This window comes from Poeciliopsis prolifica, unplaced genomic scaffold (assembly GCF_027474105.1).
Source record: "Poeciliopsis prolifica strain line A6 unplaced genomic scaffold, Auburn_PproV2 SCAFFOLD123, whole genome shotgun sequence".
Lineage (NCBI taxonomy): Eukaryota > Metazoa > Chordata > Actinopteri > Cyprinodontiformes > Poeciliidae > Poeciliopsis > Poeciliopsis prolifica.
In genome coordinates, this window is record NW_026562498.1 from 332398 (window position 1) to 350000 (window position 17603).

At 47.4% G+C, this 17603-nt stretch overlaps 4 protein-coding genes across 5 annotated transcripts in view; 3 read left to right on the forward strand and 1 right to left on the reverse strand.

Moving 5' to 3' along the window:
* Nucleotides 1-131: 131 nt before the first annotated feature.
* Nucleotides 132-4289, reverse strand: LOC129355031 (cyclin-dependent kinase 9-like). Its single transcript, XM_055024582.1, is given in 9 exon segments — nucleotides 132-446; nucleotides 449-757; nucleotides 968-1139; nucleotides 1213-1379; nucleotides 1451-1541; nucleotides 1651-1732; nucleotides 2923-3036; nucleotides 3172-3323; nucleotides 4176-4289. Coding segments are annotated over 8 exon segments (1179 nt in total). The 5' UTR covers nucleotides 3213-3323; nucleotides 4176-4289; the 3' UTR covers nucleotides 132-243.
* On the forward strand, nucleotides 4193-10303 carry LOC129355030 (folylpolyglutamate synthase, mitochondrial-like). Its single transcript, XM_055024581.1, is given in 19 exon segments — nucleotides 4193-4359; nucleotides 5657-5784; nucleotides 5859-5913; nucleotides 6010-6074; nucleotides 6720-6834; nucleotides 7367-7390; nucleotides 7392-7445; nucleotides 7517-7578; nucleotides 7964-8007; nucleotides 8010-8065; nucleotides 8141-8218; nucleotides 8289-8333; nucleotides 8335-8437; nucleotides 8783-8866; nucleotides 8938-9088; nucleotides 9162-9169; nucleotides 9172-9236; nucleotides 9314-9380; nucleotides 9641-10303. Coding segments are annotated over 19 exon segments (1728 nt in total). The 5' UTR covers nucleotides 4193-4209; the 3' UTR covers nucleotides 10015-10303.
* Nucleotides 10304-11301: 998 nt separating this feature from the next.
* LOC129355025 (nuclear apoptosis-inducing factor 1-like) lies at nucleotides 11302-13620 on the forward strand. The gene is given in 5 exon segments (XM_055024575.1): nucleotides 11302-11893; nucleotides 11896-12051; nucleotides 12880-12885; nucleotides 12951-13031; nucleotides 13062-13620. Coding segments are annotated over 5 exon segments (1038 nt in total). The 5' UTR covers nucleotides 11302-11607; the 3' UTR covers nucleotides 13571-13620.
* Nucleotides 13621-15270: 1650 nt separating this feature from the next.
* LOC129355026 (early estrogen-induced gene 1 protein-like) overlaps nucleotides 15271-17603 on the forward strand; it is a 10025-nt gene continuing 7692 nt past the window's right edge. Inside the window, exons 1-2 of one of the 2 annotated variants that reach the window (XM_055024576.1) lie at nucleotides 15271-15377; nucleotides 15480-15741. In XM_055024576.1, the coding sequence (XP_054880551.1) occupies nucleotides 15596-15741 (146 nt within the window). In that variant the 5' untranslated portion in view covers nucleotides 15271-15377; nucleotides 15480-15595. The remainder of the gene's footprint in view (nucleotides 15378-15479; nucleotides 15742-17603) is intronic. The other variant, XM_055024577.1, reaches the window with a different exon arrangement.

Consider the following 17603-nt stretch of genomic DNA (forward strand, 5'->3'; position numbering starts at 1 on the left):
CTTGAGGCGGGTCCAGCTGGAACTGATCAGAACCAAGAGCCCTTCTGTACAGATCTGGATCGTTAAAACTGAACGCCTTTTCACGGAGCGTGGCTGTCGGACCGGTCCAGCACTAGCTCAAAACTGGTCCAGAACCGGGTCAACCCAAACATCAATAGGACTCCGGGTCGACCCAAATGTCCTGACGTAACAAGCAGGACGATCCTGCAGGAAATGTCATTCAGAGCGTTTCTCTGGATCTGGCTAGAAGACCCGGTCGAACTCGGTCTGGCTGGTGGTGGCCGGGTTCCGGTTCTGGTTGGGCTGCTGCTGCGGCATGTGGCCCCTGCGCCGGGGCGGGGCCAGGTACTCGAACATGGACGTGTTGTGCGTGGACAGCATGTTCTTGAGGTCGGACGGCATGGGGTCGGACCAGAAGAAGTCGTGATTGAGGGCGTCGTCGCTGCGACCCGCTGGGCCGGGTCCAGAACCAGCAGCTTGTCGATCAGGTCCAGGGCGTACGGGTCCTTGACGTAGGCCTTTAGCCGATCCTTGACCTTCCTCTTCTGGCCCTTGGGCAGCTCCATCTTCTGGTACAGCTCGTACTTCTTGTCCACGGCGGGCCAGGCCTCAGCCGTGATGGAGCCGCACAGCTGGCTGATGAGGGTCAGCTGGTGCTGCTCCGTGTTGCCCTGCATGATGGGGCTGCGGGTCCACATCTCCGCCATGATGCAGCCCGCCCCCCACAGGTCGATGGGCGGCCCGTAGTCCCGCTCGCCTGGAGGGGAAAGAGCCAGAGTCAGCAAACACAGCTCCCCCTGCTGGACTAATGACCAAAATGCAGAAACTGCTCCCCCTGCTGTTTCTATACACTCAATACATCAAAACCTGGCATTTAATCCAGTTTTCCACCACAACAATAAACATTTCTGTGTGGAGGTCAGATGCCGAAATTATTAGGAACCAGAACCAGCATGTGGTTTCTCACCCAGCAGCAGCTCTGGCGGTCGGTACCACAGCGTGACGACCCGGTTGGTGTAGCGGTTCCCCTGGCTGTTCTTGGCCAGGCTGAAGGCCCGGGCCAGGCCAAAGTCGGCCAGCTTCAGGACTCCGTCTCTGGTGATCAGGACGTTGGCCGCCTTCATGTCTCTGTGCAGAATCTGAGGCAGAACTGGAACGTTAGCAGACGTCAGACACAGAAGCAAAAGCAGAGCAGAACCGGATCGGGCTCACCTTGTTTCGGTGGATGTAGTAGAGGCCGTTGAGCAGCATCTGCATCACCTTCTTGATCTCGGCCAGGGTGAACTTGACGTTGGCGTTGCTCAGCAGGCCGGCCAGGTCATGTTCGCAGAAGTCAAACACCAGGTAGATGGAGCCCTTGTAGCGGTTGAACTGGGTAGCTGGGCAAAACACAAGGAACCGTGAGAGCTCTGAAAGTAGGTCGGGCCGGTACCATACCTGGAGGACCAACCTTTGGTTCTGCAGATCTCGATCAGGTTCACTACGTTCTCATGCTTCAGCAGCTGCAGGATCTTGATCTCCCTCAGAGCCGTGATGGGGAACTGGAGGAACCAGGTCAGAACTCATTTCAGGTCAGAACTCATTTCAGGTCAGAACTCATTTCAGGTCAGTAGAACCCAGTGGGACTCGGGTCAGAGTCCAGTTTCTTACCCCTTCCTTCTCGTTCTCCATCAGAACTTTCTTCAGAGCGACCTTCTTCCCGGTCTGCCGGTGCTTGGCCTTGAACACTTCCCTGTCAGTGAGAAGCAAACGATCACAGATCGTCCTGAGACCGGACCGGAAGTGTAGCGAACGCAGTCAAGCATTTTCTTTATGTATATTTTGGGAAATACTGTTTGATTTGGTTAATAACGTTATCTGACCACTTCAGCAATTACGTCATCACTTGGTCACGTGATGCTTTCGATAAAGGGCTGTAAGTTTCGTTTCATACTCAGTTGGGTTTTGCAAGCGGTAATAGGAAAGACAAAGAACTGAAATTTGGAAGAAATGGACTTCTAGCAACTCCTAACCTTCTGGTTGGAGGGCATACGGTATGGACAATTGAATGGAATATTCTTGTGTTTGTATATGTGTAATAAGTTTCATTTGAACAATTTATATATAAGAGAACATGACGGTTTAACTGATGTATATTTGCCACTGTGTATTTTATTGCAGTGTTCACGGTGGTCTTGGGCGTTTATGTGACAGAAAATTCCTTTAATAAACGTTTGGAACCATCAGTCGGAGCGTTGCATCTTCATCAACCAGTGGAAAAAGTTGGGAGCAGCTATAGTGAACACGTATGCCCTCCAACCAGAAGGTTAGGAGTTGCTAAAAGTCCATTTCTTCCAAATTTCAGTTCTTTGTCTTTCCTATTACCGCTTGCAAAACCCAACTGAGTATGAAACGAAACTTACAGCCCTTTATCGAAAGCATCACGTGACCAAGTGATGACGTAATTGCTGAAGTGGTCAGATAACGTTATTAACCAAATCAAACAGTATTTCCCAAAATATACATAAAGAAAATGCTTGACTGCGTTCGCTACAGGAAGGTCCGACAGAACCTCTAGGAAAATACGAACACAGCTCACCTGATGTATGGATGAGTTTTATATGAACTAAAATGTTTACAAATACATCTGTTAAAAATGGAGAATCTGTGGCCTGAGCTAGATCTGATGTTCTAACTCTAACTTTTATTACAGTGAAAGTAGCAATTCTCTCTGTGGTTGTAGGTTTGATTCAACCAGGATTTTCTGTTTTTGAAGGTTTAACTGATCAGAAACGCACTTTAAAAATACTGGCTAAGTTCAAACCGAGTTAGCTCAGGTCTATAACACCTAAAACAGCGGAAGCGGGCCTTCAGGTTCTGGTTCGGAAGCTAATTCCAATCATTTTCTGAAGCCAACAAGGAGAAGCTGATCGTGTTCCTCACCCAAAGGTTCCCTGTCCGATCTTGGCCATCTTCTCATACTTGGAGAACTCGTCGCAGAACGGGAACTCCACTCCGTCGTAGTATTTGGACATGATGGCGGCCTCACGGTCGGGCCTGCGGAGGGAAATAAAAGCCGTTTTTCACCTTCATCTGGAGAACAGAGAGCTGGGCGCGATAAAAACAGCTCCATTGACGAGCCAGGTAAATAACTGGAGAGCATTATTGAGAGAAAATGAGAGAAATTCTTACTTTTCAGCCGCGGTGGCGTTGCTTGTTTTCTCTCGCTGCATCTCGGCGCCGGAAGTGACTCTTCTTTGGATTGATCCAGCAGCTGATCAAATAAAAACCCGGAGCACTACTGCCGCCAGCTGGAGACCGGCTGCAACTACAACCTGTTGAAACTACAGATATATGTTTTTCCTGTTACTGCTTTGAATTAATTTTTTTTATCGTAAGAAGTTAGTCCTTTAAATTGGTTATGATGAATAAAGCTTCTTAAAGTATTCTGCATACTGTTTCAGAAAAATAGTTACATTGATTTAAAAAAATCTAATTATCTATGTATTTGTTGAATTTATTCATTAATCATTTAACCCATTAATTTAAAGAATTCATTTATCCTTATTGACAATTCTGTTGTTTAATCAAGTAATTTTAGAAATTCCATCCATTACTTTATGCATATTTTTATTCTTTTGATTTATTTAACAGATCTCATTAGGAATTTGTTTTTTATATATATTTTAATTTATTTTAATCAATTTTTGTCATTTTCTCCATCACTATTATTTAAAATGTAAATTTTAAATGATATATATATATTATTATTGTGTTATTTATTTATCGATTTATCACATTTTAGTAAAATTATTTATTTACTAAACTGTCAAGCTTTTTTATATCAATTTTTAAATCAACATTTGTCCAGGTATCAAATTGTTTAATACTTTATTTATTATCCAACTTTCAACTAGAGTTGCAGAATACGTATTGTCCTTCTTTAGTAATTTATTTATTCCTTTTTATTATTTAATTTATTTATCATTGTTGTAGCTTTGGAATTAAATTTCGCTCAATAAAACATTTTAAATGCGCAGTTCATTCACAGAATGTCTCTTATATTCAATTTGCTTTTTGTTTTTGTAAATCTGTTCAGTTTGAACGTAAATGTTATACTTTATGGTTCATATTTTGACTGTTACGCGCTTACAACCAGAAATAAACAAAAGACGTGACATGACGTCATCACGCACCTGAAAGGACCCGCCCATATTTGGTCGTGGCCTTATGATGGCGTGTCTGCTGCGCGTGCTGCAGCGGCACTCGGCGTTTCGCGCCTCGTGCAGCGACCGGGACTCGGTGTTCAGGTTGGCGGGCCGGGCCGTCCGGAACCACAGCACCCAGGCGGCTCCTCTCTTCCCCGGAATGGAGTACCAGGTAGGGCGGCAGGAGCGGCGCGGCTAGCCCGTTAGCTCGGCCAGCGGCAGGTTGATAAGTGGAACCGAACCGTAACTTTGCGCCAGCATGAGGAGACAAACACGGGCCCAGTTAGCGGTACTGGGAGAACAGCAGAGAGCTAATGGAGGCGGCTGGAGCCGCGGTCCACTGGGTCAAAGTACAGCTGGTCAGGTGGACTCCCGGTCCCGATCAGTAGAAGGAGGCGCTGCGACAGAACCGGTTGCTGCCAGTCAGACTAGATGCACTTTGACTAGGCCACTTTGTCACATCAACACCTGGCTGTGTTCATTCTGCTCAGGTGTTTAGATTTGGTAACTTCAGGTGAAAACAGGTTTATTCGATTTAGTGAAACCCTGAGCTCCATCTGCAGAAACATTTTAAATCATGTAGCATAATTGTTTGACCTCTGCTATTTCTATATTTTACGTTTTAAACATGATTTAAAATCTAAAAACTGGTCCCTTCCTGGACTCAGCCTGTGAGAGCAATTTTATGTAACATGAATATAAATGTGTGTAAACAAACTACACAACATGGCTCCTTCTGGTTTTAACAGACTTTTTTATTTCAACTGTTTATTTTCTCTTTCATGAACAATTTCCTGGAAATCATTGTTAAGATCTTAAGTTGCGTAAATGTTGTAGTGAAGCCAGGAGGTTCCAGCTGGACGTCCAGATGACGCTGGGAACCAGAGCTACAGAAACATTAATATTCATTAATGTGTTTAATATTTTCAGTATGACGACTAAATTAGCACAGCGGGTCTGACGCACATTAATAAGTACAGGTATTAATTTGAACTCTGAGCGTCATGGTGATCAGAACCGGTTGGGTTTCTGGTCAGCAGCACCAGAACCAGCTGGTTGTGCTTCATTCCCTGCTCTGAGCTTTGATGCGGCACAAAGTTCATCCTGAAATGCTGCAGCCGGCTCACCTTTGAGGAGTTACCATGAAAACAGATTCAGGTGCGCCTATCGTCTCTCCTCCCAGACAGACAACCGGACCAGCTAGCGCTAGCTTAACAGAGCCTGTGCTGCTTTTGCCAGTGCTGCCTTCAATGAGCGTGGGAAATTTCAGGATCTGTCAGATGAACTAAACCGCCTCTGCTGCTAACAGGGTTCAGCTCCAGCCCTCCTCCCCCAGCATGATGCTGCCACCACCAGTGGCCGAGCCTGTGGGTTAGTTCAGGCTCAGCTCTGCTCCATGTTGGGTTTGGGTCGATGGTTCTACCTGTGTTTCCGGGTCAGGATGTCCTCAGACCTACTTCCTGTCGCAGGACGCGATCTGGACCCTGAACACGCTGCAGAGCAACGCCAGCGTTGTGCAGCAGGCCCGCAGCGGGCAGAGAGACCCCCAGCAGCAGCTGCTGGCCATGCCGGGCTTCCTGGAGCGGGCCGGGCTCACGGGGGTCCGCCAGAACCAGAACCAGAACCTGAACCTGCTCTGCTGCTTCAGGCTGACCCGCTGTGTGCTTTTCAGGTGGAGCAGCTGGATCACCTCAACATCATCCACGTTACAGGGACCAAGGGCAAGGTGAGGCTCTTAAAGGGCCGGTACGCTGACCTGAAGCAAGCACCTGGAACACAGGTTTGACCTCTGACCTCTGACCCCAGCCGCTCTGTTTTCCAGGGATCCACCTGCGCGTTCACAGAGCAGATCCTCAGAACCTACGGCTTCCGGACCGGGTTCTACAGGTGAGTCCGGTCCAGTGATTCCAGTTCTGGCTCAGAACGAACCGACTAGAACTCCATAAAACTATTTTGTTTTCAAATCATTTTAATTTAACTTTTACTGCATTTTAAAATTGTATTTTTTGATCTATTTATTGATCTATAATTTTATTTAACAGTTTATTTACAACTTTATTTTATTTATACATTTATGTACTTATTTATTTATTTATTGACTTAGTTCAGCATTTTTTGTCAATATATTTACTTTATCATTTAGTTCATCTTTCTATTTATTTAACAAGTTGTTTATAAATTTATGTTCTTCAAAGATTAATTGATCAATTTATGAGTTAGCATTTTATTTTTTATCAGTTTATTTGCTTTCTATCATTATTAGTTTAGAACTGGTCCAGATGTTGAATCATGCTGCCCACAGCATGATGCTGCCACCGCCAGGATTCATTCTGACTCCAGAGGTTCTTCGGAACCGTTTGGGTTCACAGCTGTGGCAGAACCAGTTTAAACCAGTAGACCAGTTTAAACTGGAGCAGCAGCTCCAGGTCTGACTGGTTTCCAGTTTAGGTTTCGGTGAAGCAGGTTAACGTTTCGGTTTAGCGTAGGCGTCTGATTGGACGATGTTCTGCTCTGACTTCCTGTTTCCTGCAGCTCGCCCCACCTGGTCCAGGTGAGGGAGAGGATCCGCATCGACGGCCGGCCAATCAGCAACGAGCTTTTCACCAAGTACTTCTGGCAGGTTTACGGACGGCTGGATAAGACCAAGGTGAGACCGACCAGAACCAGAACAATCAGAGCTGCTGGATGATGCGTTTACAGACCAGAGAGAAAGTCAGACTTTGACCTGCAGATTAGAATCAAACGGTCCGATTGGTCCGGTCCGCACTGGGCCCAGTTCCAGGCAGGAGGAACCAGTTAATGAGTGCTGTGATGGGGCAGAGCGTGACCTCCATGTGACCTCCATGTGACTCCACAGACTGGCTTATTGGAGACGTTCAGGCCTCACTTTGCGTTTTGATGGTGACTGTTTGTCACGTATGGCAAACCCAGAGGACCAAAAATCTTTATATGCAAATGAGCTGCTGCTGGCCACGCCCCCAAACTCTGTGTTTACTCGTCATACAGGTGAAAATGGCTACAGTTCAGTAAGACTGAAGACAGTCAAAGATGATGTCAAATATGGCCAAAATCCCATCAAAACTGTTTTTTATGCCTGAGGCTCGGTGGTGGAGGGTTGATGGTGCGGACGTGAAGTCATTTATTGTACTTGGTAAGTTGATTCTGACCTCTGACCTCAGGAGGCTCATGGAGGGACGATGCCGGGCGTACTTCCGGTTCCTCACCATCTTGGCGTTCCACGTCTTCCTGCAGGAGAAGGTGAGCTCTCGCCACGCAGCGTCTGATTGGCTGCTTCCCATCGTTGCATCTGATTGGCTGCTTTCGTTCAGGTGGACTTGGCCATCATCGAAGTCGGGATCGGAGGAGCGTACGACTGCACCAACGTTGTCAGGTGGACGTTGTCACTTTAAGGCTGGAAGCTATCCCTCTCCAGCAGAGGGAAATATTAGCTTAGTTTCATTTAGCTTGGTGTAGCGTAGCATAGCTTAGCACCTATTAGTGTCAGGACTGGCTAGATGTTTGGTTCTGTGTTGAGTTCTGGAGTTTGTTGCTTAGCTTAGCTTAGTGCAACCTGGTGTAGTTCAACGTAGCTTAGCCTCGTATAGCTTAGCATACCTTAGCTTGGTATGGTTAGTTTAGCTTAGCATAGTTTAGCTTAGCTTGTCCAGCTTATTGGGTAGAAAGTAGATGTCTGGTTTCTGGTTCTGTCGGGTCCTTGTTTTGGGTTCTGGTTCTGGTGTCGCGCTCCAGCCGCTCACTGACCCGTGCGTTCCCAGGAGGCCGTGGGTCTGTGGCGTCTCCTCTCTGGGAATCGACCACACCAGATTTTGGGCGACACCATCGAGAAGATCGCCTGGCAGAAAGCGGGAATCTTCAAGGTGCAACTGGTTCTGGTTGGGTCGCTGTAGGTCCGGTTCTTCACCCAGGGTTTGACCTTTGACTCGTTTGTGCAGCCGGGCGTTCCCGCATTCACGGTCCGGCAGCCTCAGGAAGCCATGGCGGTTCTGAGGGACCGGGCCAGAGAGATCCGGGTGAGTGTCCCGGTCCGGCAGGTCAGCGCCGCCGGCCATCATCCTCACGTCTTGCTGTCTGCCGCTGCAGTGTCCGCTGCGGGTCTGTCCGGACCTGGACCGGTACCAGACGGAGTCCGGGCGCGCTGCAGCTGGGCCTGGCGGGTCAGCACCAGCGCTCCAACGCGTCTCTGGCCCTGCAGCTCTGCCACACCTGGCTGCAGAGGAGATGTGGCCCAGGTGAGGAAACGTTCACATCAGGATCAAATCTTCATCAACCGCAGGACTTTGATGACATCACAGTTTTTTCTCACTAAACCAGTTTTCTCGTAAAATTATAAATTTATTTTGCTAATTAATTTTTTTACTTTTGCTTCACTCGGTTCTTCCGACATTTTTTCTTTTGTTGGAAAATTCTCTGTCAGCCTGGTCAGGTTGAGCTCTGCTGCCACCTGGTGACCGGAGGCCAGTTTACAAGCATAACTAAAGATCCCTGCACCCAAACTATATGAGAGGTTCTGATTGAGAGGTTCTGATTGAGAGGTTCTGTGTGGAATAGCCCGTTTGGACTTTCTGTTTCTGCAGATTCAAGCCCCGCCCTCCCTGATCCGGACAGCAGCTGCTTATCGCAGGCGGACTCCTTCCGGCCCGGCGCCGCCATGGTGAAAGGTGAGTCCCGGAACCATTCTTTCGGACTCGCAGAACCGGCACCTGGTCACGGTTTCTGCGTTTGGTACCAGGCCTGGCAGACACGCATTGGGCCGGTCGGAACCAGACGCTGCGGCGCGGCGCGCTGACCTACTTCCTGGATGGAGCCCACACCCACCGCAGCATGCAGGCCTGCGTCCAGTGGTTCCAGGAGGCCGCCGCCCAGCCCCAGAGCGGCGCCAGGTGAGCCGGACCGGACCGGTACTGACCCGGGTCTGTGTGAAGCCGTTTCTGTTGACCTGCTGCTGTGTTTCAGTGGCGCCGTGGCCGGGTTCTGCTGTTCAACTCCTCCGGGCAAAGAGACGCTGCCGCCATGCTGAAGCTGCTGCTGGTGAGTCAGAACCGGGTCAGACAGAACCGGACCGGGTCCAGGTGGGCTAACGGCAGCCTCTCTGCTCTCTCCTCCAGCCGTGTCGTTTCGACTTGGCCGTGTTCTGCCCCAACATCACCGAAACCGTCGCCTCCGGTAACGCAGGTCAGAGCCGCCGTCTGCTGCTGAGGGAACTGTTCGGTTCTGGAGGGAACTGTTCGGTTCTGGAGGGAACTGTTCGGTTGTAGAGGGAACTGTTCGGTTCTGGAGGGAACTGTTCGGTTGTAGAGGGAACTGTTCGGTTCTGGAGGGAACTGTTCGGTTTTCATGTTGTTCCTCCTCTACCTGCTGATATTTGGTTCTGGACCGGCGGGTCCAGCAGAACTCTGGTGCTTCTCTCTGAACATGGACCCGTCTCCTCTCAGACCAGCAGAACTTCAACGTCACAGTGGAGGCCATGCTGACCGGTTGCCTGGACAACGAGCGGAGCTGGCGTCTCCTGGGCGACGGCGGAGAAGAGAACGCGGCGCCGTTGCTGATCCGGGACGGACCGGCGCCGCTCGCCGAGAGGAAGGCGGACACGCTGGTGTTCCCCTGCATCCTCAGCGCCCTCCGCTGGATCGCCCAGGGAAGAGACCCGGTTCTGACCCAGCCGGCCCAGACGGCGGCGCCCGTCACACCCAGCATGGCCGCCAAGGCCGCGGCGCTTCGGGACGCCGCACACGTCCACATCCTGGTGACCGGCAGCCTGCACCTGGTGGGAGGCGTCCTCAAACACCTGGACCCAGAGGACGGGTAGACTGGGAGCGCTGGGTGATCTGGGACGGGTCGGTGCTGCTTTACTTCCAGGCTTGGTGAAAATGGACCTTCCAGGTGGAACCGGTTCTGTCCCGGTTCTGAAGCTCCTCTCTCACCAGCCGGGTCGTCTTGTTGTTTTGGACTTTCTTTACTTTCCAGGTGGTTCTGATCAGTGATTGGCTGCGGGTACCATCGGGTCACAGTGGTCCAAACCCAGTCCGGTCTGCGTCTAAACCCAACAGAACCGTGACCCAGTTGAGCTTCAGAACCAGAACCCGCTGAGGAGCCCCAGCAGGGTCCGTTCTGATCAGACCGGCCTCGAGTTTCCGAGTCTCACTTGAGCTGAACTTGTTTACATGAACCGCTGGTCTCTGCTGGACGGGTCGGCGCTGCAGAACCGGACCCAGCAGAACCAGAACCTCTGCCTTCATGATCCCAGTCTCTCTGTGTTTCTGTCTCTTCCACTTTGTTCAACACTACTGAGGATGGTTGTGGTTCTGATCCGGTTCAGATCAGATTTAAATGAGCCTTAATGTAAATGATTACACTGACGCCTGCAGGCGGTGAGAGGTACTGCATCAACATTATTCAGCCTTTATCTGATCCAATCAATGTTGGTATTGATATATTAATTCCATGAATTTCTCTCTAAACCTTTGGCAGTCAGACTACAATGAAGGTGTCATAAAATGTTTAAATTATGGATTTATTTTGAAGATGATGGTGCCAATAATAAAAAAATTTAATAAAAAATGGTTTCCTGCTTCCAGTTTGAACTTTTCCTGTTTGAGTTTCTGCAGCTTGAAAATGATTAAAAAAACGAAGGTGAAGCCATGAAGCCAGTCAGAGAAACTAAATTAATTAATTAATCAATAAATGGATCATAAACAGTTTGATGTTGAAATGTATGTTCAGTAAACATAGTTTAATTTGCATGATACAGGTTTTGGAGGATTTGTTTTCTGTGAAAATGATGTGATGTAAAGGATTTTAATGCATTTATGATGCAGACTTATTAACTTCACAATAAGGTTGGGTCAATTTGCTCACAGAAACTGATATTTTATGACCTCTGAAAAACATAAGCTACAGTCATAATAATGGGACTTTATTCTAGGATTATTGTGACTTTTTATTATTTTCTGGTGGAACCGGATAAACTTTTAATTGAATGATTATTATGCAGGAATAAGATTTTTTTAAAATTGTGTTATCAATGCTAAAATGAATTTCAATCTTTTAATTTTCCAATATTGAATTTTTCAATGAATTTTAACTGTGAGAACTGAGTTTTGACCGTGTTTGTTGTGGAGAACATGTTTAGATCCTGCTTTGTTGTTCTCCAGCCCAACTGTTGAAAAGTTACTGGCATCTTCCTCAGCCAATAGGAGCACAGCGCTGTGAGCGTTCGCATGCCACCCAGCCAATAGGCGCGCAGTGGGCGGGGCTTCGTTCCCGGCTAACGTAAGCGTTGTTTGTCGGAAGAAGAAGCCGATTCTGGAAGCCATTACGCTGCGCTCAGAAAGTGAGCAAATCGTACTATTTTTGCGTACATTACGCAGGCTTACCTCCGCCAGGAGCTGCTCCCGCAGGTATGGCTTCGGCCGCCAAGAAGAGGAAGATGAATTTCTCGGAGCGGGAGGTGGAAATCATCGTGGAGGAAATAGAGAAGCAGAAGCAGACTCTGGTGAGCCACTTCAACGCGGGAGTCACGCACATGGCCAAGAACAACGCCTGGATGGACATCCTGAAGAAGGTGAACGCCGTCACCACCTGCCCGCGCGAGCTGCCCGAGGTCAAGAAGAAGTGGTCCGACATGAAGACCGAGGTCCGCCGGAAGGTGGCCCAGGCGCGGGCCGCAATCGAGGCACGGCCGCGGACTGCGCTCCGGTCCCGGTCATCCTCACCGCCATGCAGCAGCGGATCTGCAACCTGCTGGGGGAGGCCACCATCATCAGCTTACCGGCCGGGGACCCGGAGGCGGAGGGCGGCCTGCCGGTGGCGGTGAGCGCCGCGACCACCGTGACCCTGGCGGAAGGTAAACACGCCGGGGTCAGAGGTCACCTGCCCCACAAACACTCAGAAGTTATACATTATATTTAGAAATGTTATGTGTAAACATACCACCATAAATCGATTTAAAAACTTTGTCAAAATAAACTTTAAAATAAAAAAATACATTTTAAAAAATAATTTTAAAGGTTTTTTCTTTAAAAGATACACTGATAAAAAAAAATTAAAAATAACTTGTAAAAACTATTACAACAATTAACATCATTAGTACGAATAAAGACTTAAAAATAAAAAGATGATCAGATGATGTTTTTAAAAAAACTTTAAATGCGATTGGGCTGTTTGGTAAATTAACAAGTTATCACAAATTTATAAACTGATAAAAATGACACATTTAAATAGAAACAGGAATAAATTCAAGTAAACGCGTTAATAAATCAACAAAATGAACAAACATTGTTAAAATAATTAAGGATAGATTAAACAAAAAATCATTACCGTTAAAATATACATCAAAATTTCTCTACTGAGATTTAATTCTGTATTACTGAAAAAAATGTAATAATAATAACTATTATTATTATTATTATTATATTGCATCTTTATTCAAATTCAACAACAGATTTTTTATAAAAAGCTTTTAACTTCTCAAAGTTAAAAAGCTTTAAAATCCTCTGATTTTAAACCACCATGTCAGCTGTGAGCTCTGCTGTAGATCTGAATGAGACGCTCTGATTGGTGGAACTGTGATGATGTCACCACCCAGCTGACGTTAACCTCCATCCTCCATGTTGTTCAGCTCTTCCAGGACCAGCAGGGGGCGTCTGTGAGGAGCCCAAGCGTGACCGGTAAGTTCCCCGTCCCGGACCTGCTGAGGTTCTGCTCCAGATCTGAGCTCAACCCGTCCGTCTCGTCCGCCTGCAGCTGAAACCACGTACCACGCCCTGGAGGACGGCGGCGTGGTGGAGTACTGCCGCCTCCGCCGTGGGAGACTCCGCCCCCACCGTGATGGCCGCCGTGGAAACGCCGGTGGAGATGCTGGCGCCGTCGTTAGCCTCGCGGCGCCGCCGCAGGCCAAGCCGCAGGAGCTGAAGAGCCGCATCGCCCTGAACTCGGCGCGCCTGCTGCAGGAGCAGCGCGTCACCAACGTCCACATCCGCCAGATCGCGCAGCACCTGGAGGGGCAGAACGAGCTGCTGCTGCAGGTGATGCGGCGCTGCCAGGAGGCGCAGGCGCTGGCACAGGAGCGGCAGGCGCAGGCGCTGGAGGGGACGCAGGCCGCGCTGCTGGCGCTGGTCCAGATGCTGCGGCCCGCGCTCAAAGACCTCAGGAAGTTCCTGCAGAGCGGGGCAGAGCCGGCGCCCGCGGCAACGGCGCCGGTCGCCGCCGCCGCCGCCGTTGCAGAAGAAGAACAGAGCCGTGTAAGAGCCCTGCTGCAGCGCCACAGCGACCCGACCCGCTGGAGGAGACACACTGACCCGAATCTGGTTCTGATCCGGTTCAGACCCGCTGGAGGAGACGCACTGACCCGAATCTGGTTCTGATCCGGTTCAGACCCGCTGAAGGAGACACACTGACCCGAATCTGGTTCTGACCCGGTTCAGACTCGCTGAAGGAGACACACTGACCCGAATCCGGTTCTGACCCAGTTCAGACCCGCTGGAGGAGACTCACTGAGCCAGTTCCAGTTCTCAATCGGTTCTGACCCGGTTCTGATGCCCAGCCTGGTTTTACAGGCTGCAGACAGGACGCTGCAGTGCTGCAGTTGCACCACTGGGGGCGCTGTGTCCCCAAAACTCTGAGTTTTTATGAATGCAGTTCTGTTTGTGTCTGTAGACATTAAATCATTTTTAAAAAATAAAATCTGAATTCTGGTTTTTAAGCTAAAAACTGAACATAGTGTCTGTTGGAGGAAGTGACATCATCTTGTGAGCGTTGCTATGGAAACAGGTTGTCCTCCAGATTTCTTAACTCTGATGAAACCAGGCCTACAGTGAAACATGGGGGCGGCAGCATCATGCTATGGGGATGCAGGAGCTGACAGTCGTCAACATCTGGAGGGAAAATGGCCGCCAGATGTCTCCATCCAGCCTGATGCAGGAGAAGAAGAAACTGAAGATCAGAGTGACCGGAGCAACAATTTACTCTGAAATTCATTTATTTTATTGAAATCTTATTATTTAAATGTTACTAGATAATTAATTAGGCATCTGATCTTACCTTTAATTATTTAAAATTGTATCTGTTTGGGCCTCTGTAGATCAGGGATCACATCAATATTATTCTGAATATCAGTTCATGACCCCCAGCTGGTGTCTCATGACCCTCTGGGGGCCCGACGCCCAGTTTGGGAACGCCGGGTCTACAGCAGGCGTTCCCAAACTTTCCAGCCTCTGATTCCCAGAATGACTTCAAACTATGAAATATAGTCATTTTAAAACATTCAAATAATTACAATTAATTGATAAATTACTGTTGAAATTAAGGCTTTCACAAACATTTTACATTTTCTTCCATTTATTTCTTTTATATTTCTTTGTGTAGTTGAGCAGTATTTTCCCTCAGGGCCCCGGGCCCCTGGGCTCCCTCTTTGGGGTCGCCGGTGGGTTCCAGGTCAATAAACATTTCTGTCCTAAAAATAAATTTAAACTGGTTTTAATTTAATCTTTACATTTTCTAACTGAGCTAAAATCTTCAGAATTAGAAAAATACAAAATAAAGTTCCAGGTTTAGACCTGGTGGCAGCAGCAGGGGGAGTACTTAGTTTACTTTAGTTCAGTTTAGTTTAGTTTAGTTTAGTTTAGTTTACTTTAGTTCAGGTAAGTTCAGTTTAGTTTAGTTCAGTTTAGTTTAGTTCAGTTAGTTCAGTTTAGTTCAGTTTAGTTTAGTTTACTTTTTTAGTTTAGTTTACTTTAGTTTAGTTTAGTTTAGTTTACTTTAGTTTAGTTTAGTTTAGTTTAGTTCAGTTTAGTTCAGTTTAGTTTAGTTTAGTTTAGTTTACTTTAGTTTAGTTTAGTTTAGTTTACTTTAGTTTAGTTTAGTTCAGTTTAGTTTAGTTTAGTTCAGTTTAGTTCAGTTTAGTTTAGTTTAGTTTAGTTTAGTTCAGTTTAGTTTAGTTTAGTTTAGTTTAGTTTAGTTTAGTTTACTCAGTTCTGGTTTGATGGCTGCGCGCTCCCGCGGCGGCGCGCGCGCTCGGCGGGCCGCCCCTCTCTTTGAACAGGTCGCTCGGTTCGGTTCGGTTCGGCGCGCCTCTGACTGCGGGGCTCCGCTGCGGGGACGAACCCACACATGTCCTGAAGATCAGAACCAGGAAGTTCGGAGTTCAGATCCGGTTCTGACCCGGATTGTGCGGTGAGTTTGGCGGTGTTTGCGTGGCAGAGCGGTTCCAAAACTGCTGCGGTTCGGAGTTGGTCCGGACCGGGATAACGTTCTGGTTCTGGTCCCGGTCAGCAGGATCCAGCAGGAATGATTCACCGACCAGAATTCTGCCTCCTGTAGAACCGGACCCAGTCTGTCCTGCGTGGTTCCGCTGCGGTTCGGCTGAGGGTTCAGCTGGTTCTTTGTGGATCATGGCTTTTCTGATCAAGAAGAAAAAGTTCAAGTTCCAGGTCCACTTCGTCCTGGAGGAACTGGCCGCGGTTCCGTTCGTCAACGGGGTTCTGTTCTGCAAAGTTCGGCTGGTGGACGGAGGAGACTTCAGCATCTCCTCCTCCAGGTGAGTCCGGCCGGTTCCGGACCGGTTCCTGACCGGTTCCCAGTCAAACCGCTGACTCGACCCAGTTCCTGCTGACCGTTTGTTGTCGGTTCGGTTCGGTTCGGTTCCGGATGGCTTGGCGACCATAAAACCTGCGACCTTTAGTTGTCATGTTGATCCGCCTCACACACCCTGAGGGCCGGTTGCTGCGGGAACTTACAGACATAAAGAACGTTCTCTTAAAGGAACGACTCAAACTCTTCATTCAGAACCGTTTCCTCCCAAACCGATTTCAAACCGATTTCTGCTCATTTAGGTGATTTTCTGTTGCTAACTATCATGATCCTCAGTTCTCCTCACGATTGATTGATTATTCCAACGATTAATCAATTATTCTGCCAATACACTTTTGACTATTAATTATTCTAATGATTAATTGAATATTGTAACAAATAATCAGATAAATTGTCACATTCTGCACATTTTTCATTTAACCGTTTAATCCTCTTTTATATAATATTAGAAATACATTAAATAAACGTTGAAATGATTTGAAATAAATAATTTCCTTTAGTGAAGGTTTGATCGGCTTCAGCTAAACGCCCTGACATCATGAGAGGCTGCTCAGTTAGCGATTAGTTGACAATTACGTCATAAATTGATCAATCACGATTAAACCGACTAATCTATTGAAAGGTCAAACTTTAAATATCCTGCTGGTTTCTGGGCTGTTGGAGGAAACAGGAAGTTTACCGAAAGGCATCAGAACCAGAAATAAAAGCGACTCATCCAGTCAGGCTGTTTGTTGTTTTGATGGAAACGCAGAAATGCACCGATCGGGCCGATACCGGCTGATACCAATATCTGCTTTCTTTGACCGAGTCCAGTTTCAACTATTTTGATTTAAATTAAAAAGATGGATAAAGTTCTGCAGCTTCTTTCCTCTGGATCTTAAAATTAATGCAAGAGGAGACTTTGACTCAACAGAACCGGTTCTGTTCCAGCCTGAACCCGGTTCTGTTCCAGCATGAACCCGGTTCTGTTCCAGCCTGAACCCGGTTCTGTTCCAGCCTGACTGATCTGGACTCATGACTTCATCTGCTCTCTGTTTGTTGATCTTAGAGTCTCTGGAAAAACCTGCTGAATCGTTCTGTTAGCTGTTAGCAGTTAGCTGTTAGCTTTGCTCCAGCCTGATCAATTCCTGCGAAGCGCCACACCTGGAGTCACCTGTCAGTGTGGAACATGAAGAGGATCCGCCACAGTTAGACTGAAAGTAGAGAAGTTAGGAAGATGCTAATCCTGCAGATTTTATCTCCTCTTCTGATTTATATCTTGGTTTTTAAGGTCACAGATCAAACAGAGATCACCATTTTAAAGATTTGGTTATTGATCTGTGATTATATTTAAAAACAACAACAAAAATAATCTAGCAGACGGATTTTATTCCCTCCACGTCAGGTTGTGTTGCTTCAGAAATGAGTTTCCAGTTCCTCCCCACCAGGTAATCACGGGTTAGTCTTCTGTGTTCCACCTGAAATCTTCCCCTTTGCTCTGCAGCCAATAAACTTTAATTAGCTCAGATTCAAAACAACGCAGCTTTGAGACACATTGCTCTCAACATAAATGCTAAAACTCTGATGTTTATCTTTCTAAACCCTCATAAAAATCAAATCGACGTCTTTGGGTTCATGTTCAGCTAACATATTTAAGCAGCTAGCAGAGGCTACGCATCACATAGCATCACAAAAACTGTTTTCATTTTAAAGTTAAAGGCTGATGAGTTTCTTCTTTATGAAATCAAAGGTTTCATGTTGACTTTATTATACTAGCTAGCTAGCTTCATAGCTTTGTGCTATGCTGCTTAGCTGTGGGCAACTGTAACC